Source organism: Colletotrichum fructicola (assembly GCF_000319635.2).
Source record: "Colletotrichum fructicola Nara gc5 chromosome Unknown KSG_Nara_v1_contig04, whole genome shotgun sequence".
Classification (NCBI taxonomy): Eukaryota; Fungi; Ascomycota; class Sordariomycetes; order Glomerellales; family Glomerellaceae; genus Colletotrichum; species Colletotrichum fructicola.
Genome location: NW_027094054.1, coordinates 6,244,365 through 6,272,086, shown reverse-complemented (window position 1 = coordinate 6,272,086; position 27,722 = coordinate 6,244,365). Strand labels below are relative to the sequence as shown.

At 52.2% G+C, this 27,722-nt stretch overlaps 13 protein-coding genes across 13 annotated transcripts; 5 read left to right on the top strand and 8 right to left on the bottom strand.

Annotated features, from left to right (window-relative positions):
- Window positions 1-283: 283 nt before the first annotated feature.
- On the bottom strand, window positions 284-1,577 carry COLGALT1-1 (Procollagen galactosyltransferase 1; the record flags this gene model as incomplete). The annotated part of the gene is made up of 3 exons (XM_032028638.1): window positions 284-757; window positions 824-1,003; window positions 1,062-1,577. The coding sequence occupies 3 exons, from the start codon at window positions 1,575-1,577 to the stop codon at window positions 284-286; spliced, it is 1,170 nt and encodes a 389-aa protein (XP_031892206.1).
- A 1,977-nt stretch (window positions 1,578-3,554) lies between these two features.
- CGGC5_v008649 (uncharacterized protein) lies at window positions 3,555-3,904 on the top strand (the record flags this gene model as incomplete). Its single annotated transcript, XM_032028637.1, has 2 exons — window positions 3,555-3,557; window positions 3,614-3,904. 2 exons carry the CDS (start codon window positions 3,555-3,557, stop codon window positions 3,902-3,904), a joined length of 294 nt encoding a protein of 97 aa, XP_031892207.1.
- A 221-nt stretch (window positions 3,905-4,125) lies between these two features.
- mfs1-6 (MFS glucose transporter mfs1) lies at window positions 4,126-5,874 on the bottom strand (the record flags this gene model as incomplete). Its single annotated transcript, XM_032028635.1, has 5 exons — window positions 4,126-4,329; window positions 4,388-4,868; window positions 4,927-5,418; window positions 5,478-5,669; window positions 5,726-5,874. The coding sequence occupies 5 exons, from the start codon at window positions 5,872-5,874 to the stop codon at window positions 4,126-4,128; spliced, it is 1,518 nt and encodes a 505-aa protein (XP_031891915.1).
- A 1,815-nt stretch (window positions 5,875-7,689) lies between these two features.
- Window positions 7,690-9,571, top strand: abfC (putative alpha-L-arabinofuranosidase C; the record flags this gene model as incomplete). The annotated part of the gene is made up of 6 exons (XM_032028634.1): window positions 7,690-7,796; window positions 7,868-8,062; window positions 8,176-8,303; window positions 8,374-8,462; window positions 8,515-8,978; window positions 9,031-9,571. The coding sequence occupies 6 exons, from the start codon at window positions 7,690-7,692 to the stop codon at window positions 9,569-9,571; spliced, it is 1,524 nt and encodes a 507-aa protein (XP_031891914.1).
- A 327-nt stretch (window positions 9,572-9,898) lies between these two features.
- Window positions 9,899-11,844, bottom strand: mns1B-1 (putative mannosyl-oligosaccharide alpha-1,2-mannosidase 1B; the record flags this gene model as incomplete). The annotated part of the gene is made up of 3 exons (XM_032028633.1): window positions 9,899-9,971; window positions 10,172-10,197; window positions 10,261-11,844. The coding sequence occupies 3 exons, from the start codon at window positions 11,842-11,844 to the stop codon at window positions 9,899-9,901; spliced, it is 1,683 nt and encodes a 560-aa protein (XP_031891744.1).
- A 541-nt stretch (window positions 11,845-12,385) lies between these two features.
- On the bottom strand, window positions 12,386-13,260 carry tropE-7 (Short-chain dehydrogenase/reductase tropE; the record flags this gene model as incomplete). The annotated part of the gene is made up of 2 exons (XM_032028632.1): window positions 12,386-12,912; window positions 12,975-13,260. 2 exons carry the CDS (start codon window positions 13,258-13,260, stop codon window positions 12,386-12,388), a joined length of 813 nt encoding a protein of 270 aa, XP_031891743.1.
- An 886-nt stretch (window positions 13,261-14,146) lies between these two features.
- CGGC5_v008644 (uncharacterized protein) lies at window positions 14,147-15,067 on the top strand (the record flags this gene model as incomplete). The annotated part of the gene is made up of 1 exon (XM_032028631.1): window positions 14,147-15,067. One exon carries the CDS (start codon window positions 14,147-14,149, stop codon window positions 15,065-15,067), a length of 921 nt encoding a protein of 306 aa, XP_031891746.1.
- Window positions 15,068-15,168: 101 nt separating this feature from the next.
- CGGC5_v008643 (uncharacterized protein) lies at window positions 15,169-15,462 on the bottom strand (the record flags this gene model as incomplete). Its single annotated transcript, XM_032028630.1, has 1 exon — window positions 15,169-15,462. The coding sequence occupies one exon, from the start codon at window positions 15,460-15,462 to the stop codon at window positions 15,169-15,171; it is 294 nt and encodes a 97-aa protein (XP_031891745.1).
- Window positions 15,463-16,806: 1,344 nt separating this feature from the next.
- On the bottom strand, window positions 16,807-17,655 carry CGGC5_v008642 (uncharacterized protein; the record flags this gene model as incomplete). The annotated part of the gene is made up of 3 exons (XM_032028629.1): window positions 16,807-16,888; window positions 16,946-17,193; window positions 17,350-17,655. 3 exons carry the CDS (start codon window positions 17,653-17,655, stop codon window positions 16,807-16,809), a joined length of 636 nt encoding a protein of 211 aa, XP_031891741.1.
- A 1,639-nt stretch (window positions 17,656-19,294) lies between these two features.
- CGGC5_v008641 (uncharacterized protein) lies at window positions 19,295-20,885 on the top strand (the record flags this gene model as incomplete). The annotated part of the gene is made up of 2 exons (XM_032028628.1): window positions 19,295-19,858; window positions 19,911-20,885. The coding sequence occupies 2 exons, from the start codon at window positions 19,295-19,297 to the stop codon at window positions 20,883-20,885; spliced, it is 1,539 nt and encodes a 512-aa protein (XP_031891740.1).
- Window positions 20,886-21,573: 688 nt separating this feature from the next.
- CGGC5_v008640 (uncharacterized protein) lies at window positions 21,574-22,889 on the top strand (the record flags this gene model as incomplete). The annotated part of the gene is made up of 6 exons (XM_066152045.1): window positions 21,574-21,856; window positions 22,162-22,231; window positions 22,279-22,310; window positions 22,520-22,622; window positions 22,687-22,833; window positions 22,883-22,889. The coding sequence occupies 6 exons, from the start codon at window positions 21,574-21,576 to the stop codon at window positions 22,887-22,889; spliced, it is 642 nt and encodes a 213-aa protein (XP_066008698.1).
- Window positions 22,890-23,967: 1,078 nt separating this feature from the next.
- On the bottom strand, window positions 23,968-24,818 carry Pcmt1 (Protein-L-isoaspartate(D-aspartate) O-methyltransferase; the record flags this gene model as incomplete). Its single annotated transcript, XM_032028626.1, has 3 exons — window positions 23,968-24,106; window positions 24,167-24,645; window positions 24,717-24,818. The coding sequence occupies 3 exons, from the start codon at window positions 24,816-24,818 to the stop codon at window positions 23,968-23,970; spliced, it is 720 nt and encodes a 239-aa protein (XP_031892097.1).
- An 821-nt stretch (window positions 24,819-25,639) lies between these two features.
- BSD2 (Metal homeostatis protein BSD2) lies at window positions 25,640-26,818 on the bottom strand (the record flags this gene model as incomplete). The annotated part of the gene is made up of 3 exons (XM_032028624.1): window positions 25,640-26,215; window positions 26,281-26,727; window positions 26,798-26,818. The coding sequence occupies 3 exons, from the start codon at window positions 26,816-26,818 to the stop codon at window positions 25,640-25,642; spliced, it is 1,044 nt and encodes a 347-aa protein (XP_031892228.1).
- Window positions 26,819-27,722: the final 904 nt, after the last annotated feature.

The window sequence follows — 27,722 nt, the reverse complement described above, 5'->3', positions numbered from 1 at the left end:
TGATATTGGACGTAACGCTACAGTCCTCAACGGGTGTTGCATCACGCTACTCTAAGTCTTCAATAAGCGCGTGGGTTGAGATTATCATAACATTATCACCAGCAGTTACTTCTTACTCTTAGTCCACTTTTAAATTATCGATCCTCACATACATGAGTTTCCTCAAAAGTGACTAGCACCTTGATTTAGAAAAGGATCAAAGAAATATGCGTTCATGACATGCGTGTCAAACGTCTTTATCTTTATAATGCCCAACCCAAGTCTTTTATTTCCACACGGACCTCTAGTCATCTTCATGACCTATTAACACACCCCAGGCGCTCTTGATCGCTGGATCTTTCAAACCCTTAGTTTCCCCCTTCAGTAGCCAGATATCATGATTCTTATGAGCATCTTCCCAGCCACTGCGATCTTTATCCTTGTGCTCTACTCTAATATCACTGCCCATAGCTCCCCACATGCCCAACTTGTCACGATAGCGCCATTGGACGACTGGTGGAGGCCAAATGCTATACGCTCGTAGCTGATCACTCTTGATCATGTCGTTCATAATCACGTCGACCGGAAGGTTGAGGTCAAATCCACTTCGCAGCAAAAGTTTGGCGGCACCTCGAGCACTCACAGCATACGCGCCGGTACAAGCCATGCCGCCAGCTCTGCGCAACATGCGACGGCCACCTTTGACACCCACTCCATGCCATTCTCCATGCTCTCCACTTGTGTATGGATCGTCGTATTTGACCTTCTCTGATTTCCACTGATCGCCGTCAGCGCAGTGGCCGAAGGTAATCAAATCCCACATGTTGCTGTGCCACGGATCTACCTGAGCCTGTTCCTCGGAGCTTCGCGTCGGGTTAAGGCCAAGCAGCCCAGTTCCATTCAAAAGACCTGGCAAATGGGATGCTGCGAGGCGCATGACGTCTTTGATATGGATGTCCCAGGTGACGTCGTCTTCCATGATCAAGACAGTGTCCACGTCTGTGTGCAGCAGACCTCTCCATACCTAACAAATCACATGTCAGCAGGTATGGCATGAGTTTCATACAGCCAGGGGTTCGCACATTTGCGTGAGATCGCCAACATCCCTTTTCGCCAGCCGATAAAGCCTGGCCAGGTTCAATATCGGGGATACTGCTGGGCGGTAGTCCAACTTCTCCTAGTCGACTCCCGTTGACCCCTTCAACGATCTGGATGTCAATATTCGATAGGAAACTTTGGACAGTGGCGGCATCGGCTTTGTCTTGTCGAATTGGTAGACTGATCATCTTGATGGAGCCAAAGCCCAGAGTGCGGTTGGCTGCAGCGCTCACGGCGAGGACAATCGGCGGCTGCGATCCTGTTTTGGCAGCGGAGACGAGAATAATAACAAATAAAGTTGCAAGACCTGCTAGAAATAAGCGCCGGTTGCTGAATAAACGGGTGGGAATATGTTCTCTTATAGTCTTGAAAATGTTGCGGTCGAGGAAGGCCGGTCTTTGGGATTCGTAGACAGGTCTGAGAGATGACTGTGACGCCGAAGACAAACGAGGAAGATCTTCAGACTCCTTCGAACCGGCCCACGGGCTTGCTCGAGACATTCTCGATTCGGTAGACTCGATTTTTACGTTTTCGGCTCGAGATTGTTGATGGGGTCAGTTCATGAGATATGAGGGACGTTACCAGGGCGCCTACTGTTCGTGTCAATGTGACCGGATAAAAAAGAGGAAACACAATCGAAAAATCAGAAAGTAGAGGAATTTGCGTCTCAAGGCTTTCAGGACACCAGGACGACGTCTTGTCCCACGTAATCAAACTATGTAACTAGCAAAGCCTGCCTTCCTATTTGCTAATAACGCGGAAGACCATGACAGGCCAAACGGGAGGGTGCATGAGAGGCGTTGGGCATGTACTACATCTGTCAGGATAATTGGATCAGCTTCTCGGGATTACAGGCCAGTTACCCCTTGAGGATTGTGTGCCCGACATGTCCCCCCAGCCTCAGCTGCAAAGACCTTCAATTTGCCCTAGGCCTGCATCGCCTCGTACCATGCGACGAAGCTGCTGTGGTTAGGTACGAGAAGGAGCCAGCGGCTAGAACATTGCGTTCTGGACCCTTCGCAGGGGCAGTCTTTTGATATGTCACGCGTGGGTTTCGACAAGTTCAGGCTGTGGGTGAAGCTTATCTTCGAATCTAAGCTGCGTGGATCCGCCCTATGTGATCGGGCAACGGCTGTGGATACGACGACAGGGGTTGAGGTTACTGCAAAGTCTTCCGATTTGGTAGCTCTCGGAATTGAGCCGAATGCGGCTGCCTGCAGCACTGCCACAGAGGCCTTGTCTGGAACATTATCGGTAAAAGGCTGGGTAGAGAAAATCAAAAGCCTTGTCATTGCCACAGCATCCAGGCGAAGACCTCACATACGGTCGTGGGGCCGATCACGTTACGGATACGTGCCGCGTTTACAGTGATTGGTCGCAGCTGCCATATAAGTAGACACGGAGAAATGTACGATTTCTTTCATGGGACTGGAGCCAAGAGTGTGGTGGACAGCGGACAAGGTGACTTGTATGATGGATGTCCAGAATGCAGCTGCGGCATAAAAGATCAATCGTTAAGGTCTCTTGCTTTCTCCCATGTTGCAAATCCACCGGACTGTTCTGTCAGTGCAACGCAAATCGGGTGCGCCAGCACACATGCGAATGGACTATGTTTATTGTCATGTCAGCATCTTCCGCGAAGGACACGAGACCATGCAACTTTTGACAACAGATGTTCAAGTACTCCGTAACCCTAGAACCACTAAAAGGACCACGTGGGCCGCAGAGATTACCAAAAGTTCCCCAACACGAGCTCCGCCATCCGAGGATGGTCAAGAACGACTGTGCTTATCCGTCGAGCGCGCGCCAACTGAAGGGCTTAATTTCCAGACGCCATTCACGGTGAATTGCTGTGGACTGGTAACTCTTTAAGCATTTTTCACGGATAGAGTATTTTGCATGATGCGCTAGACACATGGGACAGGTATAGCATGAAGACTACTTAAATGAAAAGCAGCTCCTAACGCTGCAGGCGCGCATCATTACATGCATATCAATAATCGCAAGACCACCGTGCTGAATGCAAGACCTATTTGACTGCGAGCCTCGGCGTGGCCACCCGAAGTGCCGGGTTGCCGGCCCACCTTGGCGCCGCGCCGAGCGCCGGTCGGAGCGGCCCCGTGGAAAGTTCAGCTACGCGTCATCCAAAGGGCCAAGTGCCACGATGAAGTCATCATGGAGCAAAGCCTTTTCAAGCTGACGCGTTGCCGCACCAATTTTTGGCCATCCCAACGACACGTATAAGACGGACTGCAACGAGACAGTATCGCTAGCCGTAGATTTGATAGTGCGACAAGTAGTGTAAGTTTCTTCGTCACCTCAGTTCACCTTGCGGTGTAATCAAGAAGACGTTTCTGCCGAATCTTTTCGTTTGTTTGTTCCGACGATCCTTTTTTGTGTTGTCTGTCTCACGGTAGGAGATCACCAAGGTGTGAGAACCAGCCTGCCTCTGAAAATTTAAAGCCTTGGGCAGTGCAATGGTAAGATTCTGTCGAAAATGCATCTTACGAAGATCACGTCTGACGTCAAGTCGCAGGCATATGGGCGCGGAAGACGACTCGCAACCGGTGCGATCATCGGCATAGCGATTGCGGGCTTCATCTTGGTTGCTTTTTGTGTGCTATGCTGCTATTGCTGCTGCTTCAGGAAGAAACGCCAACCGCGCCAGCAAACTGTCGGCGGAAAGACCAGCATGTTCTCGCGATTCACACCTGGAAAGGGCCGCGGCGGCGGCCCGCAGATGATGGAGTCTGGACACGGACAAGGCTACGGGCATGGGTATCACCATAACATTGCGCAACCCCAACCCGCTTACAATTACCGATGATAAAGATTTTCAAGCCAATTTTGAGATGGCACTCCTGAGAATTAGAGAACATCATATGAACAGCATTGACAGGAGGGAAAGTCTCATCATTGGTCACGTAGGCTCATCAATGGCGATCGTAATCGAGTCGGCCAGGGAAAATTGAGATGTATACTCAGATGAGTTACTTGATTTTACATTAGAAACTACTCATATCCAAGCGATATGTGGCGTGAGTATGATTAAATATGCTCCGTTTCGTGGGCCTGCTTCTGCTCAACAGCTTCAACTCTGCGTTCGAGATCGTGAGTCTCGACGGTGCTGCGATCCATGGTAGGAACAAAGAGAGGAGCTTCCGTGAAAAGGTATCTCATCTCCTCCAAAGGACGTTTCGCGGTCTCAGGGAGAAAGCACCAGAAGAAAACAGCGTTCGTAAAATTGCATACCTGCGAATAGCAATATCAGCTTTCCGTGTTTAAAGTAGAGGTTGGTTGTGTGGCTTACAATGAAGAGAATGTACCACCGCCAGCCGATGCCGCTCTTGTCGTCCAGCGCCACTGAGGTGGTCTGCCCAATAAGAGTGTTGAAAGCAAAGGAGGTCATGGTAGCGATCGAGACACCCTTGGAGCGAGTCTTCATGTCGAAGATCTCGGCAGGGATAATCCAAGAAAGGGGTCCACAAGTAGCACTGAAGCTGAAGTTGTACAGCCAGGTCATGGCAATGAATCCCCAGGCGGCACCTCCAGTAGCATGTTCAGAACCAGGGGGAAACTTGGCTAGTAGGATTGTGGCGATGATGAAGGTGATGCAATTGCCAAGATTACCGAAGATCAGAGGCCATCGGCGACCGGTCCTGTCGACAAGCATCATACAGAGGAATTGAGCGACGAGGGCAATGACAGATGATATGGCCTGGTAGCGGAGGGTCTCGTCACCGGCAATTCCAATCTTCTCGTAAATCGCGACCGAATAGTATTGGATGGCACTAGAGATCTGGTCAGCACTAAGCTTCAAGTGGCTGCTTAACTCGCGGAGAGATCTACCTAACACCAGTCATTTGAATCGATGCTTGAAGAGCGCAAGCTAGGAACAGGCGACGGAAGCAAGACTTGTCAGTAAACAGTTCCTTGTACGACTTGGCTGATCCCTCATGCTCAGTGGCAATGGACTCTTGAATCTGGTCAAACTCGGCGCGGACCCAGGCATCGTTTACATCACCATGAGCGTGCAGCTTGGCCAAAGTCTGGAGACCCTCGTCCACACGGCCGTGATCGATGAGCCAACGAGGTGACTCGGGGAAGAATAAGATCAGCAGGGCCAGAATACCACCAGGGATACATTGGATGCCAAGACTGACGCGCCATTGGTTGTTATCCGTGGGTGCAAACCCGATGTACGTCCCGTATGAGATCCAAGCAGCAGCCAGAGCACCAACTCCAAGCATGAACTGTTGCAAAGCTGTGACTCGTCCACGGATACTGGGGTGGCAAAGCTCGGCCTGGTAGAGGGGAATGATCATGGTCAAGAAACCGATACTGTGAAGAGAACGGTCAGCAGTTGTATCGCATATGCTACAGTGGAATGTTGAACTCACCCGACACCAGCCAGAGCACGGCCAGCATAGAGATAACCGAGATTTTGGGCAGCGGCCTGGAAAGCACCGCCGAGAACGAAGATGGCACCACCGATGAGAATAGTCATCTTACGGCCGAGCTTATCACCGGCCGGACCGGCGCAGCCGGCGCCGATGAAAGCTCCTCCGGTGAAACATGACACAACGGCACCACTTGGACAATGTCAGCTCAAGTCATTTGAGAGAGTGGCTGTCGGAATGTCGCATACATTTCCTTAGGGTCATCCCCGAATTTGGTCTTGAACGACTGCGAAGCAATTGCGGATGCAATAACACCTAAATCGTAACCGTAGTTGAGAGAACCGAGCGATGCGAAGACGCTCACGAGGAACTGATACCACTTGGGAGGGAGAGCCATGTTGGGTTGGGTGCTGCTGAGCAGAGAAGAGCAGTTTCTAATCGCTTGCCAATGCCCGCAAGGCTTGTCCACGAGATGTCAGATTGAAAGATTTCTGATCACGGCGGGGTACATTTGATGGTTACAACCGAACCGACTCATCAAACTGCAACGAAGCCTCGAGCTGAAGCCGGAGAAGGGATCGTCGCGTCTTTATAGGAAGTTCGAGTGACCGGATGGGAACATGGGGTATGAAGCCGTGGTTTGCTTAGCGCAAACAATGGATGGGCAGGCGAGTGAGGACCCCTGGCTTTATTCGCGTTTCCGCGTGCTGCAAACCCGTGGTGAGACCGCATCGGTGACGGTTGCCCCGGCCCTAGACCCCATGCCCCAGGTTGCGCTGGGATTTGGAGTCGCGCCAGTTTGCTGCTGTGTGGCGGCCGATTCTCCAATCCCCACACTTTTTGGGCACGCGGCACGCGGGGAAAGTTGCCAGGATGAGGTTGTGGTATGGGTGGAACGGGCCTGTTGTTCGGTTCATCAACACCGACGATGAACTCAGGTGCATCTTTTCAACCATCCGACAGATCGATGGAAAGCGACGGCCTCAATTGTTGCGATAAATCCTGGTTTTTTTTTTCCTTCTTTTTTTTTTTTGGAGTATTATGAGGCCCGATGTTTTTATGCCGTCATGTTTGGGGGTTATGAAATTCTGTTGGTTCCAAGGTGTTCGCGAACGGGAAAGATCATCTCGCGCCATCATTACTCAGATCCACAGAGTTCACAGTTTCGTTCCTCATATTCGGACGTGCAGATACACTCTACACATAGGCTCGTAGGGGCTCTGCGAAGCATACGCGTAAAACTCATATGGCTCAATCACTTCGGCAAAAGCTGCTGTTTTGCTTCGCTCTATTGCGACAGGACTGTCTGCCCACAAGAGATTGGAGGAGAATCAAGCTTCATTGATGTTAGCTTCATGCCGTATGCGCCCCAATCATCACCCTGCACTGGCCTGTCGAAACCCCACACTTGGCCTTCTCTCTCCAGCCTCCTCAATCGGCCCCCTCTCGACCGTTTCCGAGACAAGCCTCTTTCTGTTGATAGCTTAATTCCATCACCCTTGGCATTTGGCATCCCATGCTCATCCGCCAAGTCAGGACGCGCGCCTGAAACGGGTTGTGAACTGATCAAGTTTAGCAAATAACATTCGGCCGCAGTCATGGATCCCAGCGAGAAAGCGGAAGAGACAACATGGTTACTCTGGTGGAAGACATGGATGCCGGCCACACACTTCAGACCAATCTATGTCTCTTGAAGCCCACTTCCCCACTTTGAGACCATGCACCCGCGTTGTTATCGACTTTCTCCGCATGGTATCGTCTATGATTCGTGCGCCTGTTCCATCACTTCCAATGTCTAGAGCCGCGCTCTCCTTTCCTCACCACTGGATCACTTTGCTGAGGATTCAGTGTGGGTTGGGCCCACCCCGCTCACTCCAGGCCCGTCTTCAAGGAGCGCGAACGTCGCTGGAATAGATCCGAGAATTGCGTGGTCTGACGGCTGATGCGCAATCCCTTCACTGCCGGCCCAATATCCTGCTCTGCTGCTTTTCTGCCGTTGGCTTCCGTGACCCTGTTGCTTCACCGCTTGCCCCCGCCCTGGCGACTTCATATTCGGCCTCGATCCGGAACCGTCAGGTAAACAGGCCACGTTCATTTCCACCACTCATCGGGCGGCTACTCTTTTGTGCATAAAGTTCTCAGCTAGAGTGAGGAACATTGGTGCGCTCACAAAAGTACACGGTTCGGATCAAACACACCATTTGGCGCAATCATGGCTACCTTCACCAAGATCGCAGAGGATGCCCGCCCTAGCATCTCTGTGAATCCCAACCACCCAATCGCGCGCATTGATGACAACACTTACGGCGGCTTCACAGAGTAAGCATGGCTACTGCGCCGCTCCCTCCCGCAAATCCGAACTTCAAGTTTTATTGATACATGCGCCACAGGCACATGGGACGCTGCATCTACGGTGGCATTTACGACCCCGGCAACCCACTCTCCGATGAGAATGGCTTCCGCAAGGATGTCATTGAAGCTGTGAAGGAGCTGAACTGCCCTGTCATGCGTTATCCCGGCGGCAACTTTTGCGCCACTTACCACTGGATTGATGGCGTTGGACCCAAAGAGAAACGTCCTAAGAGGTATGCGAAATCCCCTTTCCATAGAGTTTCCCCAGCCCCGGGTTCTCAACACGGAAAGCATTGGATCGTAGAGAGTTGGTGTGCAACGGTGGCTAATGTTGAATTGACGTTAGGCCTGAGTTGGCTTGGATCGGCGTCGAGTCTAATGAGTTCGGAACGGACGAGTTCATGAAGTGGTGCGAGGTCGTTGGCGCAGAGCCCTACCTGGCTCTCAACTTTGGTACTGGCACGCTAGACGAGGGTACGTCAATCTTCCACTTTGCGACTTTCGGTTTCGGCAATGGGTTGCTAAAAGCGAGTCAACTGTGCAGCGCTCGCGTGGCTTGAGTATTGCAACTCCGACAGGGACACATACTACGCCAACCTACGGCGTCAAAACGGCCGTGAAAAGCCTTACAATGTGAGTAAACCACATTAGTTATGCAAGAGCAGCACTCTTAATTAAATTCTAGGTTAAGTACTGGGCACTGGGCAATGAGATGTGGGGTCCCTGGCAGGTTGGCCAAATGACCAAGGAGGATTACGCCAAGCAGGCCTACCAATGGGCCAAAGCTATGAAGCTCCTCGATCCCTCGATCGAGCTGATTCTCTGTGGTGAAACTGGCTTCAGCAGCTGGGACACGTATGTCATCAAGGAGTGCATCACGTGGAGCATGCACGGCCTTGGCGGTAGCACTACTGCGTCGTTGATTGACATGCACAGTATTCACCTTTACACTGCTTCAAACGACCATCTCAAGAATGCTACTGCTCCACGAGCTGCGGAGCGCGCCATCGAAATCACAGGAGGCCTCATCGACTTAGCCCGTATTGAAAACAAAGTTCCCCCGACATGCAAGAGACAGAAGATCTGCTTCGATGAGTGGAACGTATGGGATCCTGTCCGAGCTCCGGGTGAAGAGGGCGGTGAGGAGTCGTAAGTCGGAGATCCCGTCGCGAATATGTGCCGTCATTAACACGGAATTCAGTTACACGCTGTCGGATGCCCTAGCTGTTGGTGTCTGGCTGAATGTGTTTGTGCGTCAAGCCAAGTACATTGGTATGGCCAACATCGCCCAGTCCGTCAACGTCATATCGCCGTTGATGACCACCAAAGAGGGTATCACCAAGCAGACCACGTGGTGGCCTCTGTTGCTCTTCAGCAAGTACATGAGAGGTCAAGTCATTGCGACCAATGTTCGGTCTCCAGAATATGAGGGACCCACTGAGCCCAACTGGATCAGAGGTGCTATCGAAACACCTTACCTAGACGTCAGTGCCACGATCGATGATAATGGCTACATCAATCTGGCAGTAGTCAATGTTCACGAGACCAAGAGTTTCATCACGGACTTAGACGGCATTACCTCCGATGCTGAGGTCGATGTCTACACTGTTACTGGTGACAGCGTCACACTCGTCAACACAGGCGACAAAAGCCCCGTTGGGATCGTTGAAGGCAAGTGGGACGGCAAGGGGGCGTATGAGTTTGTGAAGGCATCTGTTACTCTACTGAGATGGAAAGCTTAAGATAGGAACATGTTATAGATGTACATATCGGATTCAACGTAGGGTCATCCGACATCTCGCGTGTCGCGAGATCGTGTGCATTGGCTCCGAAAGGGAGAGGGCCAATTGTCAGGGCCGTTGTCACGTAGACCTCTAGGACAATAGCGACACTCGTGACCTGATTCGGTTCATTATTCACAGCTTTTGATGCTGTCAAATCCTTTCCACCGCCTCCAAACGCTCTGCGTAGGTGGTGTGTGCATGTACTTTCTGTTCCAGATGTTTCTGTCCCCAGCAGCGGTCTCAATCTACTCTCAAATGATATTGGCGTAACAGAACGGAGGACTATTAGGTTTGCATGAAGCACACGTCGCCATGACCAAACGCAGGCGTGATGGTGATTTGGACAAAGGCGTACATTCTGACCGCAAACCGTCTTCTTCCCAGCGGACTGCCCGAAGCTCGCTCTCAGTCCACAGCGGTCTAGTAGCGACGTTTCATCTAAAAAAGGACCTACTCGCTTTCACTGGTTTCTGCCTTTTAAGCGGATGTGCCTCCGTGTTCAGCACAAAGTCATCTAGGCTTATGAGATCGGGCGGTGAAAATATGAGATAGAAATACTTCAGGGTTTCTGACAACCAAAAGCTCTGTCACGTTGAATAGTTAGCATAGTTCGCAACTCAGCTTACTTTTTGAGACATCGAACTCACCTCCATCGAGTCTAATTTCTGCGTTTTGCCTTCCGCTGTTACGTCGGCGATGGCGGAGTTCGCAAACGGTGTCTCGGTAGCCTTTACAATGGACTGGAACATTGTCCAGGCAATCTCCTGATACTCGCGGTCGCCCGTCATTCTGTACAAAAGAAAGATGCTTTCGATTGCCTCCGGACGGAGGATATATCGAGGGTCACGGGCGTGAGAGAACCCCTTCCTCAAGTTCCCGTCTCCCTCGCGCTTCCAGCGTTCATCATCCCACGGACACTTGTTCAACGAGGGACATGTGACCATGCCAAAAATCTCGGGCATTAGTCCCGTGGGAAATGAAGAGTAGGCCCAGGCACACCCGCGCGCCAGTCTCTTGGCCAAGCCCACATGCTCCTTGATGCCGAACAACTTGCCACCCAGGCCAAACATACCGCCGACAAAACAGGACAAATGCTGGCTCTCGGGGTTTCGTCTCACACCGTTCTCGACAAAGGCCGTCCCGGGAAACAAAATATCTTCACCTCCCGGAAGCATTGGTCGAAATAGTAGGTGTTGTTGAGCAATTTTCATGGCGTCACGGTACATCTTTTCGTAGGCAGGATCAGTCCCGCCAAGCAAGGCATACATTTTGGGTATGTACTCATAGAGAGAGTCAGCGAGCGCGCCTAGGGTGAATTCGTTGTGGTTAACGACAGATTCGTCGCGAAAGTTGATCAAGGCCGGCCACATTCCGGGCAGTTGGCTCTCGTGTTGTGTTCGTTCTAGAAAGAGCTTAACTCTTTCGATCGCATCGAAGTACTTCGGTTCGCCAGTCAGCTGAGAAAGCCTAGTGAACTCGAGAGACAGAGAACAAGGCGAGGCTGATGGATCGTTCGTGCCCGCGATAAGCTCCCCGCTCTTTGCTGCTTTGAAGTCTAACCAGAATGGAGGCATGCGATTAGGGGTGTCGAAGGCAGCATAAAGCATATCCCCTAGTTGGATGGCCTTGGCTAGCAGCACTGGTTCGCCGCTGAGGTCATAGGCACTGAGAAGGCCACCAAGATGGCGAATAGTTGTCTCAAAGACGTTGACGGACGTTTCGACCGTGTTATCCCAATCAATCTTTGCGATGGACGCCAAGGCCAGCCCGAACTCATCGTGTAGATCCATTATCCATAAGGTATCGAGAGCGTCAACGAGAGTAGCTGCGTAGCCTCCAAAGGTGTTCTTGCCCTTGGCAGAGACGGGCGTAAGCTCGTCATACTCCCAGGCGTATTTCTTGTAGCTCTCCCAGCTCCTGACAAATGTTTCTCGAACTGCAGCTCGTCGTGAGGCGGACGTCGCATCGTTTGGTTGGCCGCGCTTCGCGCTGGGCGTGAATTGGACTCGTGGAAGTTCCTTCGGTGGTTCGGTCGGGAGGTGGTGCATCGATTCTGGAGCAATCGCATATTTGTGTTTATGGCTCGCCCAATCGTAGCTACTTTGCGCAATGGGAATGTTGCCATACTTTGGCCTCGGTCGGTGGTCGGAGGGTTGCAAAGTGTTGAAGAGCAGGAAGCCGAAGAGAATAGCGCCGATGATGATGGAGCGCCGCTGTCGTCGAGTAGCCATGTTGTCACATCGAGGATGGTGCCAGTGTTCGCTGAAAGCTTGCTGCAGTATGTAAGCTTAGGCTCCCTAATTAGACCAGTCCATAGCTTTAGAAACCAGCCCCATGGCCCTCGGCGCGGAGCTTGGGCCCAGCTTTCCCCCGTCCCATGGGGCTGTTTGTCTCAGGAGTCAGGAGTCGCGGGCTGTGACGTGGCGCCCAATAGCAAACAGACAGCTGGGCCATTTTGTGTAGTAACTGCAGCCAATAATGCTGGAGCTCCGTGTTCGAGGGTCTTCGTCCAAGGTGCAAATCAGGCGAGCGGAGAAAAAAATCTCGGCCGGGGTGGTGCTGGAGTCAGTGCTGCCGGCTTCCGCGCTACTTAAATACAGCCGGCCAGTCTCCAGCGTCTCAGAGAGTTAGCTGTAATAACTTAACAAGGGACACGCCAGATGATTCGGTCAAGCTCGTTTTCTTTAAGCCAGCCTCTTGTTGGTTCAATAAGAAATATTTCGAGATTTTCTTTGCCCCAATTTTAAACCCTGAGCCTCTATTTTGGACAGTCTACCACGACTGTACGCCATCCTGTGTCACAATCTTGCCAACATCGCCATCTCTGTCACCTTCTATGACTTTCTTGATCAGCTCGCCGCCCTTCCTTGGTTCTCCAGCTCCCATTTTCTTGAGCAACTCGGGATTGCCCCCCAAGCCAGTAGCCAGGAATCCTGGCGAAATCCCCCAAACCTTGACGCCGTCCTGCTCGAAGAGGTAATGCCAACTCAACATCACCATGTTTAATGCAACCTTGCTTGAACGGTAGCCCATCGGCGTTGGGCCCTTCGGCCATCCCGCAGGAGTTGTTATCTTGCCCAAGTGCGGCATGAGACCATGGCTCGCGATGGCGGTGAGATTGGAAAGACCACTGGTGACAAAGAGGAGACGCGGGTCTGATGATTTCAGTAGCAAAGGTGCGAAAGCGTGTGTAATGACGTGGGCACCCGAGGTGTTGACGTCGTACGCCTTGTTAAAGGACTCGCGGACAGCGGCGATGTCATTGGCGCGGGCGACGATGGTACTGTCGAATGAGGCCCCTGTAGTTGCAATGTCTATGTCAGCTCTCGCAAGGGTCCCGTAAGGTCGAATAAGTTCTCACCAGCATTGTTGACCAGTATATCAACAACTCCATGTTCATCGCTGATTTTCTGGAAAGCTTTTGAGATGGAATCGTCGCTGGTGACCTCGATCTGCAGGGGCTGCAAAGAGCTCGGGGTAGCAGGGTATTCATCCTTGAGCCGAGCAATGGCTTCATCTCCCTTGTCCGGCGATCTTGATCCTAATATGATGTGATATGGCCTGCCAGACTCGAGAAGCTGCTTTACAGTCTCATATCCAATGCCGGTGTTGGCACCAGTAATGAGCACAATCCGCTTGGTGGACATCGTAGGTAGCTGAAGCAGATTGAGCGTTCCGAAGCGTCTTGATGATGTGACTATCATAAGAAATGTGAATGAATGACAATTCGATTGTTGCCGCCTCTTGTTTTTCTTCGTTCTTTGGATAGAATGAGTCCGATAAGAAGCATTTTAAGCATGCACGAGTAAACGAGCAACCTAATTCTGCCTTACCACACCATCGCATTTTGGAGCTCGCGCCCGGATTTAAGCTTCTAGGCTCGCATCAAGCCGAACCTCTCTGGGCGGTCTCTCGCTTCTCCCATCCGCCAGTATAAAATACAGGCTCCAGCGACGCACAATGAGGGAGAACAGCGTTTGGCGGTCAAAACTCATGCTTTAATTCTCAAGAAGATAGAGCAGCTGTCAACACAGCACCCATCAACGTTATGGTCGAATTGGGGCGGGGACCTGACGAAGCAAGTCTCCCACCTGTGCGACCGTCGGGACTGCTTTGAGCCCGACCACATATCAGACGAGACAGCCCAACGCAGTAACTCTCGTTAAGGCTGCCCCGGCCCGATCTACTGCGGTGACCACGGCCACCTCATTGTCAACTCAGCGCCCATGATCCCCCTTGTCTTAGACTCATTAGAGACGATATCAAGTGCTGCATCGCCCAGGTGGATGAGGTCGTGGTCTTTGGTCGTCCACAACGTCGGGTTGTGTCCCGCGGGCTGCCCACCGTGCGCCTCCTCAGAGGCGAGATAGTCGGAAACTGTCGCCGAGCGCTGTAATACCCCGCAAGCACGCCGCTTCTAATTCACTCTCTTCGCCCCATCACAACACAGCGTGTCCTCGGCAATCTTTCTCGTTTCGCCTTGAGATTCATGATCCACGCCCCAAATCAGTCAGCTTCAATTTATTGCCTCTCATGGCGAAATCAGTCCTCATTATCGGTGTCAATGGCACTTTGGGCGCCAAGATCCTAGATGCCCTGGTCGCTTCCCAGTCTTTCAAACTGAGTGCCCTTAGGCGTGCGGGCTCCAAGAGCACCATCCAGTACCCAGTTGATCAAGTTGCTGTCGTCGAAGTCGATAGCGATCTCTCTTTTGAGGGCTTGAAGAAAGCATTCACTGGGCAAGATGCCGTCATCGTCAGCTTCCGTCTGCGAGACCTCGAACAGCATCTGCGCATTGCTGAGGCCGCCGAGGCCGCCGGCGTAAAGCACCTTATCCCCGCCGATTTCGGCAGCATTGACGCTGATAACCCTCGCGCCCGCGAGCTCATTCCCCTCTATCGCCACAAGAGAGCTGTCCGACTCAAGGCTCAAGAATTGGCCGACAAGAACAAAGATTTCGCTTGGACGGGCATTGTCTGCGGTCATTTCTTCGACTGGGGCATCAGAGAAGGGTTTCTCCACGCCTATCTGGACGAAAAGGTGATCGACATCATTGACGGCGGTAATTTAAAAGCATCTGCTGCCACTCTCCCCAGGGTGGGCGAAGCCGTCGTGCGCATTCTCCAGAAGGGTGTGACCGACGTGACGAGAAACAAGACGCTTTTTGTTCAGAGTTTCTGCATCACTCAAAAAGAACTCATCAAGAGTCTAGAGAAGGCAACAGGCGCGGAATGGAAAATCAACGACCTCAACTCTCAGAAATTCATCGAAGAGCACAAGACGAAGGCAGACGCAGGCGATCACAATGCCATCGAAGACCTTGTATTTGCAGTCGGCACTTTAGATGCCGATTGGACCAAGCATCCTGACTTCGCCATGGAGGCTTTGGGTTTGGAAGACGAAGACTTAGATGCCATAGTCGCAGATATTGTTGCCAACCCAACCGGGAAATAAAGACAATAACGCAGTTTTCCCGCATCGATTATATTCAAGCTATGGTCGTCATCGACTAGTAATGAGCCTTCCACCAATTGCGTTGCGCTGTCCGCTACGATCTATATCTCTTGGCTCCCGCCTGACACCTTCTTGATAGCGTCGGGCAAGTTCTGCATGCCCTCAAGGAATACGTCGAATTCATTCTTGACTTCAACCATGTCTTCATCGATATCGTCCGTCCAACGATGAATGTAGATTGTCTTCATTCCCACCTCCTTGGCCGCCCTCAGATCGTAGGCATGTGCTGCAACCATGAGGACTTCTTCCGCTTTAGCATCAATAAGATCAAGTGCTTTCCTGTAGGCTCCTAGGTTGGGTTTGTAAAGATTCAACAATTGGCTTGAGAAAAGCATGTCGAATTTCAGCCCTGAAGAACGACAAAGGTCTAGTTGCAGACGACTCGTGCCGTTTGCATGCACGAAGACTTCAAGCCCGAAATCTTGCCTAACACTTCGTATAGCCTCTTGCACCTCTGGCCATGCAGACTGAGAGTGCCATGCATCGATCATTTTTTGTTTGGCCGAGGCATCAAAGATAGCTGTGTGTTGTGGCAGCCTGTCTAAGATACTTTCGAGAACACGGTCCAACGTTATATCGATGTTTTCTGGGGGAAGGTCTTGGAGGAATCTTGCGTTGTTTTCGATGAAGTATTGTCTGCGCCATTCTAACGTGAATTTCGAAGCCTCGTCTCTGGGGATTGAAGATGGCCAAGATTGGAGCACACTTGAGTGCCAGTCAAGGCATGTTCCCATGAAGTCGAAGAAAACCGCCTTGAACCTTTTCGTCATGCTATTCGACGATGTTGAAGATTTGTTGTGTCTGGTATTAAATAATTCAAGTATGGATTGACTGACTGTCTAAAACTTAGTGGTTGGGTTTAGGGGGTTTTCAGGGCTTTTATCCTTTATTGTAATGCATCGTAGCTGCAGATCAGCAATTAGTAATTGCAACAGCAGTTGATGTCGTCGAAGGGCGTGTCCATCCTCTCAGATACCCTCTGCCTAACGCAACCGCTGCAGACCAGAAATATACAGGATCAGCGTCAACCATGTCAACCAATCACATAACCCACGCTGCTCTGGTGCGATCGGGATGCATCGGCAATTGTGCCCCTTCATGGCATAGGGCAGCAACACAAAAGTCCCTGGGCTTGCCGTGAATCAGACAGAATTCGCCTGCGGAGCTGATTACGGAGAATATGCCCAACGCCCCGCATACATAATTCTTTTGGGCAGGGCTAATGTTTCTTGAGAGCCTCAAATGTCTTTTTTTTTTCTTCCCTTCTAAGTTTTCTTCTTCGCAGTTTGCCGACTGGAGGCGCACCTTGTTGACTACCGTATGACTCTGACGGGGAAACATGTATTACATCACTCACACTCATGCTTGACTCCATCGCATTACTAAAAGGCTCATGGAATGTTACTAATATCTCTTTATGCCTATCCTATCCCTAATAGCACCACGATGTAATTATAGTGGGTGTTATGTGACTAGAGTATGATACCAGACCCGAGTAGACTTTCTCTTACGAGAACTGTAGTTCCTAACATGCATTTTGGCGAAAGTTCAAGCTACGAAGTCGCCCCTGCGCAAATATCAAAGCCTTCGATAGCCTTCTTGTCGGAGAATTGAATGGTCACAACGAATATGATCAGGGAACTGAGGAAGCCCATTGCGAAATATTGACCCGAAGGTATTCAGTTGTAGAGTACCTCGTAAGAGACGTCATGGCACCACGCAAAATGATGGGTAAACCCCGTGTATGATTCAGTTGCCATCCTGCAAGACAATTATTTCAGCCATCAGTATGTGATAGTCGCCACTTTGCGAACATACTTGTCGTTGCTGCAATTCAAGATGTTATCGAACATCCATCTGCCCACGTCCTCTCGGCAAATTGTATATCCTATGGCTAGGCTCTTCACGCCACTGACAGGATCTTCGACACCGACCTTGATTGCAACACCAGAAGTTTCGTTTCCGTTGGTGAGAAAACTAGCTCGGAGAACTGTCCATTCTTCTCCGGAGTTGAAGAGAAGCTCCTCCAACGCGCGCTTGTCCTGGTGTGGTGTGGAGAGAAGGCCCTTGTATATGGGGTAAATGATAAGCGGTGTGTCTCTGCCAAACTTGGATATGCCAGTGCTGCTCTGTCCGATGACACGAGGACGTCCAGAAACTCCTCTTTCGGTGCGTAGAGTCTTGATGGCATTGAGAAGAACAGCCATGCCATGCTCACATACATGTACGTCCTCAAGAGTCATTTTTCGCAACTCAAACCAGGCACCAATGGTGGAGATGACGAAGTCCACAAAGGATGTTGCGTCATGAGGCGAAACGATACAATTCTTGATGGCTTCCATGTCGTGCGCGTTTCCCTTGAATACTTGAAGGTTGGGATGGACTTCGGGGGAGAGTACGGACGTAAGTTTGTCTGGGTTCCGACAGAGTACGATGCATGTGAAGCCGGCGGCCAGCGATCGACGCAAGGCAGCTTGGCCACAGCCGCCGGTTGCCCCGAGGAAGAGGATTGTCTTCGGGGGTTGCATGTTGACGGACTTTACAGTGGAGACGGGGTAAGCCGATTACGGATGCGACGATGCGAATGCGGGTACCGGGGTCGGCAAGCTGGGGTGTAGTCGGACGGGGCGGAAGTCCGGTCGCAAAGTTGCAGTGGGGAGAGATGAGTAGAAGCAGCTGTATGAAAGCAGTGCGACTGTACGCCAGTTGCACTTTGAGTTTCACAGTAACAAACAAATGCGTGAGGGCCGAGAGGGCTAAGAAGTCGAAAACAGTGTTGATGGTGATCACAGTGGCAATACTGACTGACAGCAGCGGTGCTTTGGGGCGAGGAAGGCGATGCCCTTTTATTCTTTCCCAAAGCCCGGCGGTAATGCGATTCTCTACAAGGCAGCATTGCAATGGCAAAACCACATCATGGCGAAGGCTTCATGTTGAGCCGAGTTGCTGTTGGTGGCTTGGGCTACGACCCAGACATATCGGTCGAAGGATTAGATCCCTGACGCCACAAAGGTATTTCAGTGATAGGAAAGGGAGTCGACGGTCGAGAATTCCTCCGCCCTTACTCCCCGTCCGGATTGTGGCGTCCAATCAGATTCTTGAATCAGTGGTGGCCCTGCACGCATAGTAAGCTTCTCAAGACAAACAACGGGACAAACTGGCCGATTCTTCACCCATGATTCCGTGATCCATGAAGAGGTGGGCTCAAATCGTACGCGGCCCGCCCGGGCACTTGGTCATTCGGTTCTCTTGCAGTTTATCACTCGACCGAAACCCTGCGCCTCCTCAGTTCTGCTGATGCATTGTCATCACCATCGTCCGTTGAGTTCAAACCTTACTGCCTGCAAAACCCCTCTTCCCTGACTCGTTTGCGATTCTCGATTCTCAAATAGTGACTCCCTCAGGCTTCTGGCGCCGCGTGACTCCCGCCTAGCCGAGCCTGTTCTGCGAAACTGACGCTTCTGAAGCTTTTGAAACTGGCAGGCTTCATTCACATCGTCTTCGCCATGGCTCTTCATCTCTTCATCCAGATGACATATGTCGGCCTAGCGTGACATTCCGGATATCGCCCACACTCGTCACGAAATAACCCTACGAGTGTCACTTTGCGACCTCGTCGAGAAATTGGCTTCCAACTTGGCATCATTGTCCCGTCTTCGACCGCCAACTTGTACTGGCAGCGCGCAAGATGGGCATCGGCAATACTGCGGACGACATGCGCATCCCTGCAAACCCAACCTTGAAGCACAAACGTGACGTTTCGTTGTGGCGAAGACAGTCTCCCCTACTCTCATGCGGTACTGGGTGCGGCGATTCACTCCAGCGTGGGCGGTACAGGATCGTTTGAGTTTCGTCTGAACTCTCACATCACTTACTTCCTCAAGGAACGTGCTGGATGAATCCCAATGAGCAACTTATCAAATCACAAGTCACAAGCAAAGGTGCTGGGAGCTTTTTCCCTCGGCCGGAGGGTCGTCACGACCCAGGCCTCATCCATGCTGTTTCGTAGATCTCTGACACCAGCTCCCAGCTGTCGGACTACGCTTTTTCCTATGGTCACAATAAAGATAGCAGTGTGCCTCCAGATCAAATCGCTCGAGCACAACTAGATGTGATCTGGTTATCATCCCTAGACCAATCATTTAATCCCATCCTGGATTATTCGACATGCTTGTGGGAAAGTCGGTCCCGGAACTCATCCTGGTGAGGACCATGGTGGTCTTCTTCCAATACCTAGGCTTCTTATGTCTCATTTACTTCTGGTTTATTTTCGCCATAGTAGGTGTGCCTGGGATTGCTCACCCCGTGTCTATCGTAATCGAAGTCATTGGCCTTATCGAAATCGTCTTCTACTTCGCCTTTTATCTTCCATTCCGATCTCGCTTACAGAAGCCGGGCTTCGAAGTCGAACCATTGTCGCAGGCCGAGCGCCGACAATTCTTCCAAAAGGGTCTTGACCACGCTCCAGATGTCGAGCAGTACATACGGAAATGGCATTGCAATGCCCAGCTTGGAGATATTCGCAGAGAGAATGTGAAGGACTGGTTGATGTGGGCGCTGTTCGACAAGCAGGGCAGTCCAGGAGAGCATGACGCCGAGCTCGAGGAATACATCGAAGATGCAGAAGAGCGCGCGGGAGTAACCATCAAGAAGGGATATGGTGACTCTACCCCAATGCGCCTCAGTTTCGATCCGATCGACATCAGGCATCGCAGCTTGCTGTTCTATCTTGTAAGTTCATCACCTTACAGCGACGAAGAACTAGCTCATGAGACAAAATCAGATAGTAGGAGGCCTCGACCTCTTTGTGACCATTGTCCTAGCGATCAGAGGGTTCAAGTTTTACCGACAACCGCGCAAGACTTTCTTCTCCGTCTTCCCTCTGCGACCTATGACCCTCCTGGCACCGAATGAATCGAATAGCTCGCAGCTGAGTTACTTTTGCCGTCCCCATTCATCCAAGGAACATCGCCCGATCCTGTTTATCCACGGAGTTGGTGTCGGCCTGCTCCCATATCTATACTGGCTGTGGACTATTCCTAAGGACGTCGGTGTGCTCTGTATCGAGATACTACCCGTCTCCTCACGCATTTGCCCGCCGTTGCCCCCAACCGACGAGCTTGTCGCCGGCATGGATGCAATTATTCAGCAACAAAATTATAACGACTTTGTGTTTGTGGGAAACTCCTTCGGTACCCTGTTTGCGGCGCCCCTTCTCAAGAAACCAGACCTGGCGAGACGAATAAACTCCATCGTCCTCATCGATCCTGTTTCGATACTGCTCCATCTTCCTGCAGTGGCCTACAATTTCACTCGACGAACACCGAAATGGGGCAATGAATGGGAGATCTGGTTTGTAGCCACAGACGCGATGACAGCGCACACCTTAGCGAGGCGCTTCCGCTGGCAGGACTTTATTCTCTGGACCCCTGAGCTTCAAGGGAAACGCACGACAGTAGTCTTGGGTGGCGAGGACTGCGTGACAGACCCAGACGCGGTGGCCAGCTATGTCTACTTCGGCGACCTCAACTATAGCCGCGCCGATAAACACGAGTGGTCCACTACGCCTGACAGGTGGTCAGGGCAAGGGGAGCTGGAGCTGATGTACCTGGCTGGCATGGACCACGGACAGGCATTCCTCAGTATCAAGCATATGCCGCGGATAGGGAACGTGGTATTAGAGTACACGAAACTAGACCAAGAGATGGAATCTCGACAGGCAGAGGCTGTGAAAGAAGAAGAGCAAAACCAGATCTGAATGACTTTATGATTTATGGGGGGTCTATCTGCTCTTTGGACTGGAGTCGAGAGGTTATGGTCGGGAACCTGCCCTCGCATGCAAAAGTCACTCGATATCCACATGTACATCACAATGAGAAGATATAGATGATCGTTCTCCCCTGCGACTGAACCGATTACACATCCTGCGTGTTGAGTCTTGTCTTGGGCAATCCATGACAGAGAGGATGAAGAAGCTGAAGACGCGGAAGACGCGAAAGACTCAAGGGTCAGCATGCCAACCCCCCACATTTCTCCTGCCCCTTAAGCACCTCGGGTTGCCGCCGCTGAACTTGCCATTTCTTTTCTTTTGCGAGATGTATCGATTGCGAGAAAAGGAAATTTGGGCAGCTTGTCCTTGCATGATGCAAGGGGTTGCCAGGACTGGCGCGGCCCCAAGGCGCCACAAGTTAATCAATCGAAACGCTCCATCGCCGTTCGAAGTAATCAGATGCTTGCCTTTACCAGGGTCTAAGATGAGCCACGACACCTCCTTCATACACGCGACGCGTCTTGGCCTTCGGAACAGTTGAGATTGATGGCACCTCCCATTCGAGACGCTTGGGTGATTGAGCGATGGCTATTTCGTCGATAAAAAGGAGATCTTCCTCTTCAGAATATTGGTCAAGGTTTACCCTCCATCAATTCTTCCACCGCGTACCACAACCATGGCTGAAGTCGAGGGTGCAGTCGAAGATCCCACCAGCCTCGTGCAAAGCATGTTGCGTTCCATCTGCACAAACATGGAAGTGCGCTGCGCAAGAGAGGTCATTCCTGAAGTGCACAGTCCGCATGTTTTCACCGTGGAATTCCTCCAGCCTCTTTACCTCATTTGCGCCTTCCTCGACATCAGTCCTGAAGGCAAGCAACTTGGCGACACGGTAATGACCCAGCTAACCTGTTTGGTAGTATGGCACGGCATCCTCATGGAAGCAGCCAATCTGCTGGCCTGTAAGCGACTCAAAATCGACGAATGCGAAAATCAGATCTGTTTTTCGAGGCGAGACCGGCGGAAAAAACACCGCAAGTCTCCATGCTGCGCGTGCTGCCTTTGCCTACCAGGCTGCCGTTGTTGTGACGCCGAGCTACAGGTGCAGTCGTACGAAAAGCCACCGCGAAAGCAGGAGCGGTTTGAGCTCCTGTTTAGGAAATCCCATTTGTGGGATATATACTACGCTATGTGTGGTGTGTCGGTACGTTAGGCGTAGAAGGGGAAGCATGGTCGCTTCAAGGTTCGCATTTCACTCATCTAACAGTTGGCTCGGGTTCAAGAGCCCATTCGACAGGTTGCCCGGGATCCATCTTTGGAAAAGCCAACAATCGCATGTAAGTGCTGCCGATACGCTGGGTATCTCCTCTTAACATTTGGTCAGAAAACCTATCGGATGGAAGCATTTCTCGTCAAGTAATCTGGGAGAAAGTACGAGCTCCAGAAGACCTGCATGAGGAATGGACCGGCCAGGCATGTGCTCGAGATCGAGGGACTACGGACAGAGCTGCTGCGCAACAAGGTGGCGTTGGAGGCTCTGTTAGCGGAGAACGTGGGGTTGCGGGCGGAGAACTCACATCTGCGATTGGAGAGAGAACACTGTTTGGAGCTACTTGAGTCCGTAGGCGTGCCGGCGCCGTCTCAACGTGAGCTTCCATTCTTAGCTGCGGCTGATGACGAAGTTCTGGGAGCGAGAGTCGCGAAATCGACTTCTGATTATGAAGAGGAGTAAGACAACTCCCAACACCTGAGATAAAGCCACCCTCGCTCACACTGCTGACACTCCGACTAGTGGCTTGGATGCTGGCTCTCCTGATGACCAGGTCAGACCACTGCCTAACATGACTGTATTGGCGCAGACAAACCGCAAGAAAACAAAAAAGCAGCGTGCGAAGGCGGCTCGGGAGCGCAAGCGGCGACGAGAGCACAACAAACAGCGGTATCAACAGCTGTTTGGAGAGCATGGTAGCATCGAGAAACCTCCGCAGCCTGTAAAGGCGGGCCGTTTGAGGACCCGACCTTTCAATGTCTGTCGTGGTCCAAACCTATCCTGCAAACAGCGGACTCTGAATCGAGCGACCTGGGAAGAGTTTGAGACAACTCTAAAACCGGACATACGGAGAGATATCAAGACAATTTCGACAGCCTTCTGGTCCTCTGTGAATTGGGGGAAATATTTGTCAAGAAAGGCACGAAGTGAGTTCATGGAGGCCCATCAGAAGTTTCTCTGTACACACGCCCGTTTGTCAGATCCAGTCAAGCCAGCGCCCAGTGACAGATTGATGGGTATGTTGCGGACAGCTATGCGTGGCTTCAAACAACACGTTGATTATGTTCGGTCAAAGGGCGCCTCAGGCTTGGAGGGACCGGAAAGGATGTTGAGCGAATTTGAGGAATTGTGTATGGAGAAGTTCAGAATGTACAATGTGAGTACCGGCTGTTTTTAGAACGATCCGCAGCCAGGGCTTGTTCCACACGTCGTCCTTGCACCTCTTTAGGCGTCATTGATGGAGGTGATAGATTTGATTGTCAATCAGCAATGCGATGTTGAGTTGACAGCCAGCCAGCACACAAGCAAAGTAATTAATCCAATGTCGTTGTACACAGGCTTTGAAAGCCCGCAACATCTTATCGTAAACGCGTCAATCTCTAGGCATCCATGTGTTATAGCTGGACGACCATCATTGTTGCGTTACCTCTGATTCCCTCCTAGCGTGCGCCCTTAACTTGCAGTTAGCCCTGTGCATTGGGAGTACCAAGCTTTCACGCCTTGAGCAATCAGCTTTAGCAGCTCTATGTGCGGCAGGTATGTCTTTCGATGCCCATTGTCGCGTTTCTTACACTAGCAAGGAGCCAAGGGCTGTGATTGTGGAGGGCATTAGTATTTGTTCGGCTAAGATTGCAACACTGCGCCAGTGAATCATCAGCCCTCAAGCCTAGTACGTCAATTCCACAAGTTTATTAGCCTGGACAAACTCATGAAGTATATAGAAGGTTGTGATATATACAGTAGACGGTCGCTACCGCAGCGTTTTTACGCCAATCTTGTTACTTTAGATGTTTACGTCACACATCATGACTTAGGCGCGTCAGTCAAGGGCACATATCGAACACCGAAAAGCTTCTCCTTGACGACCGATCCGTCCTCCTTCTTGTCAATGGCCCAGACATACTGGTCGTAGCCGTTGTCGTCCTCGACGGGGATGAACATTCTGTACTGCAGTCAGCCCCCGCGACGACCGTCGTCGACACAAAGGCAGTCTACTACTCACCTGCCCGGAGCGCGCAGCTGATCCACCAGCTCCTGATGGAGCTTAACGGCTGCAGCGCCGACGTGGATGGCATCCCACCCGGTGCCGCCTCCCTCTTCCCCTGGCCGCGGGGCTTCTACCCACCCCTTCCTCCCGTCGCCCGTGTGAAATCGCACCTTGCCGCTGTCCAGCAAAGCCCGCCCTTCGTCGCTTTTCCGCATGTTGCGCTCTCCCAGGTCCCTCAGCGCTCCAATGTGTTCCAGTCCGACCACCAGGCCCTTTTCTCCCACCAGCTCCGCGAGCAGGTGCGTCAGGTACCCCGACCCCGAGCCTATGTCCAGCACGCGCGGGGCAGGTTTCGTCGCGGAGGGGGTGAGGTGCGGGAGGAGGGATTCGGCAGCGGTGGCATGCATGTGCGGCGCGGAGATGGTTGCTTTGTGACCGATGGACTGGGGAGAGTCTTCGTAGGGGGCGGAGGGAGCGTAGTATGCGCGGTCAACCTAGAATGTCAGCACCTCTCTCTGCTCGCGCCAGCCGTTACCTTGGCGAAGTGGCGAGGCATGCCATTTACCTTGAGAAAGGCGTCCTTGACCCGTTGGTCTTTTATGAGACCATTACGCCACAAGTTCTCGACGAGGTCTTTATTTGATGCACCGGAGCTCCGCCAGGCCATCTTGAAGTTGAGAGGGAGGGAGCGGTGCACTTGGCGTGTGGTTTGATCGTTGACCGAGCTTGGGACGAGCTTGAGAGCTCTCCGAACGAGACGGTACCGAGAAATCGTGGCGCCGAATCAACCCGAATAACGATAGAAACAAATGGAAAAACTCGAGGGACCTGAAGAAGGTGGACAACTGTCTCGCGGTGTATTGAGCTAGGTACGCTTCCTTACCTAGGTGCTTATCAACATGAAGAATGGAAGGTGCATCTAGACCTAGGTATGTGGCGGGAGCAGGTCGATGTTCTCGGGCGATGGTTCGCGTGGAATGATGTAACCGCTTCCCCAGAGCTTCTAGAGCCGCTGGAGATGAGGGGCAACTGCAGTAAACCGTTGCGGTTCCGAGCCCACAACCACAACACCCCGGCGAGCGCTAAACCTTCGCCCCCGCTTACGGATCATCCCGCTGCGACCACTAAATTCCCTTGAAAGATTCCCCACGAGCACCGCAGGAATGTCACCGTTTTGCTCCGTCAAGGCCAACCGTGTCAGGTAGTAATCAACGCTGTCGAAGGTTTTGTTTGTCACACTAGTCGGGCAGTCGAGGAGCAGATGTGCTAGAAACTCAGTTGTGATGTGATACTTGAGGGAGGGCCTCGCGCTCCCATGGCCAAATATATATGCAGATTACCCGACGCCGTGAATTCCCCTCCCATTAGCACCCCACGATTACCAAGCCAAGGAAATAGTAAAGGGTGCCATTGTTGAAGACTTTTTGTCCAGTAAATGGACAGCCTAAGACACATTGCTGCGCGTTGTGATGCATGAAGACGCCAAAACTAAACCACTCTCTCCGTCGATTCGCCCTCGGCAATGATGGGCACGGGCAGGCCGCGGTCTGGGCTCTGGAGCACCAGCTGCTCGTGTCGCCTCGCCTTCAGATAGTCGCTAACAGATCTGATAAGGACGAACCAGCCAACTACCATTAGAATGTAGGCAATCCACTCCTGTCCAGTGATGTCCGCCACGCCGCCGCCACCCTCGCCCGTAACCGCGTTGGGGTCGAAGTTGTGAGAATTTGGGTCGGGAGGCGCAGCGTAACCGTCTTGGCCGTTCATCTTGGGTGGATGGTCACCCTCCGTCGTTCCCTTCATATAGAAGCCGTACTGGATCAGCGTGATGCCGAGGCCCGCGCGCGAACCGTTCTTGGCGGCGTGGGTCGAGTGAAGGAGGTAGGTCAGGATGAAGCCGACGATCTGGAAGGACATGGAGATCATGCCGTTCCAGACAAAGCTGAAGAGTGAGCCCACGGGCATGCCGTCGATGTAGACTTCGTCGGGGCCGCCGAGGCCAGGAGCGAGGATCGTGGTTTCCCAGTAGGGGGGAGCGGCATCGGCAGCAGCCTGCTCGTACGTCTATTTTCTGTCAGTATTCGCTCGAAATCACGGGTATTCTGCCCTTGGGGATTAATGCGACGTACGGGAGGTTGTTCTTCCTTCACCTCGCCTCCACGCTCGGGCTTCGCAGTCAAGTTGGAAAAGACGCCTTCATTCTGGATGCCGCTGCCGTAAATGCGGAAGGGCGTTGTCGGGCCGCCGGCGGTGGTGGAGGCTGTTGGTGGCAGTTGTGTGACATGGCGTTCGGGCTGGGGTCTCGATTCGGAGGAAGGGTTGCGTGATGCGTCGCGGGAAGCCTGGGTGGAGTCGGCGCGGACTAAGCGTTGTCGGTCATCGGCGTCGTCATCGCTATCGTCACCGTCGGTATCGAAGGCGTCTGCCAGTGCGGGATCAACTCCACGACGGTCGCGCGAGGACGCTCTGGAGTGGAAAGAGGGCGGTGGTGAGTTGGGGACGGGCTGCGATTGTCGTCTTGGCGGAGCGGAGTTGGGGGCTTCGAAGCCGTCTTCATCGTGATCATGGGCATTCACCTAATGGAACAAGACGTGAGTATGTTTGTCGCGGCGGTGGAAGGTATCGGGGCCAGGCTATGAAGCTTACCCTCTCATAACCTCCAGCCATCTTTACGATGTTTTTTTGTGTGGGTTTGCGGCGTCGTGTTGAAATCGAGGAACTCGAAAGGCCCCTTTCGCCACTACGGACGATGCGACTAGCGTTGATTGATTGAAACGGCGAGAGGGAGATGGGAAAAGGCCAGTGGAAGAAGATGAGGTCGGGAGGAACGCAGAGGAAAAGAAACAAAGCGGCAAGGAAAAATGTCGATGGTCAGTCGGGATCGTAGGAGACGTCAGAGGGAAGAAAGTCGGCAAAAGGAATGACGGGCGTTTGGAGGTTACTAAAGAATAATGCAAGGAAAAGACGACGAGGGCAACGGGAAACAGCCGTAGCGGGCGGGCTTCTGCTGCTGTTCCTCCTGCAGTCGCGGCGGTTGGCTCGGTGTGTTTGGGGGGCAGCCGACGGAGGTGCACCTCACTAAGGGGCGAAAGTACGGGTGGAGGCTTATGCGTCGACTTCCGTGCCTTCAGTGTTGGGTAGGTGTCTTACGTAAGGCGGGCTTTGCGACAATAAAGGCGCCAAAATGCTTGGAGCAAGCCCCTGTGCCCCCTGTGGCAGTGATGCCCTTTGACATGGCTCGGGACTATGCGCTAAGCCATTCCAGCTTAGCAGGCCGTGGCCTGGGCCGAAGGTGCTGGAACAGTGGGGAGGACAGGGCGTGGGCACGAGACAACTGGGCGAGGTCGGTCATGTGACCCGCCAATCTACACTGTACTCCCGCGATCCTCCATGTTGATTTCGACTCGGTCTACAGCGTAGCTTTCGTCTCTCGACACTGTCGTGGCCTAGGTAGGAATGGGAGCAATCTGGAATGTTCGAGGCGATATGGTTGCCGCTACCTTACCGACCAATGACACTGGCATACCTCGCTTGAGCATGACAATGATGAAGATGGAGACACTAGCGATAA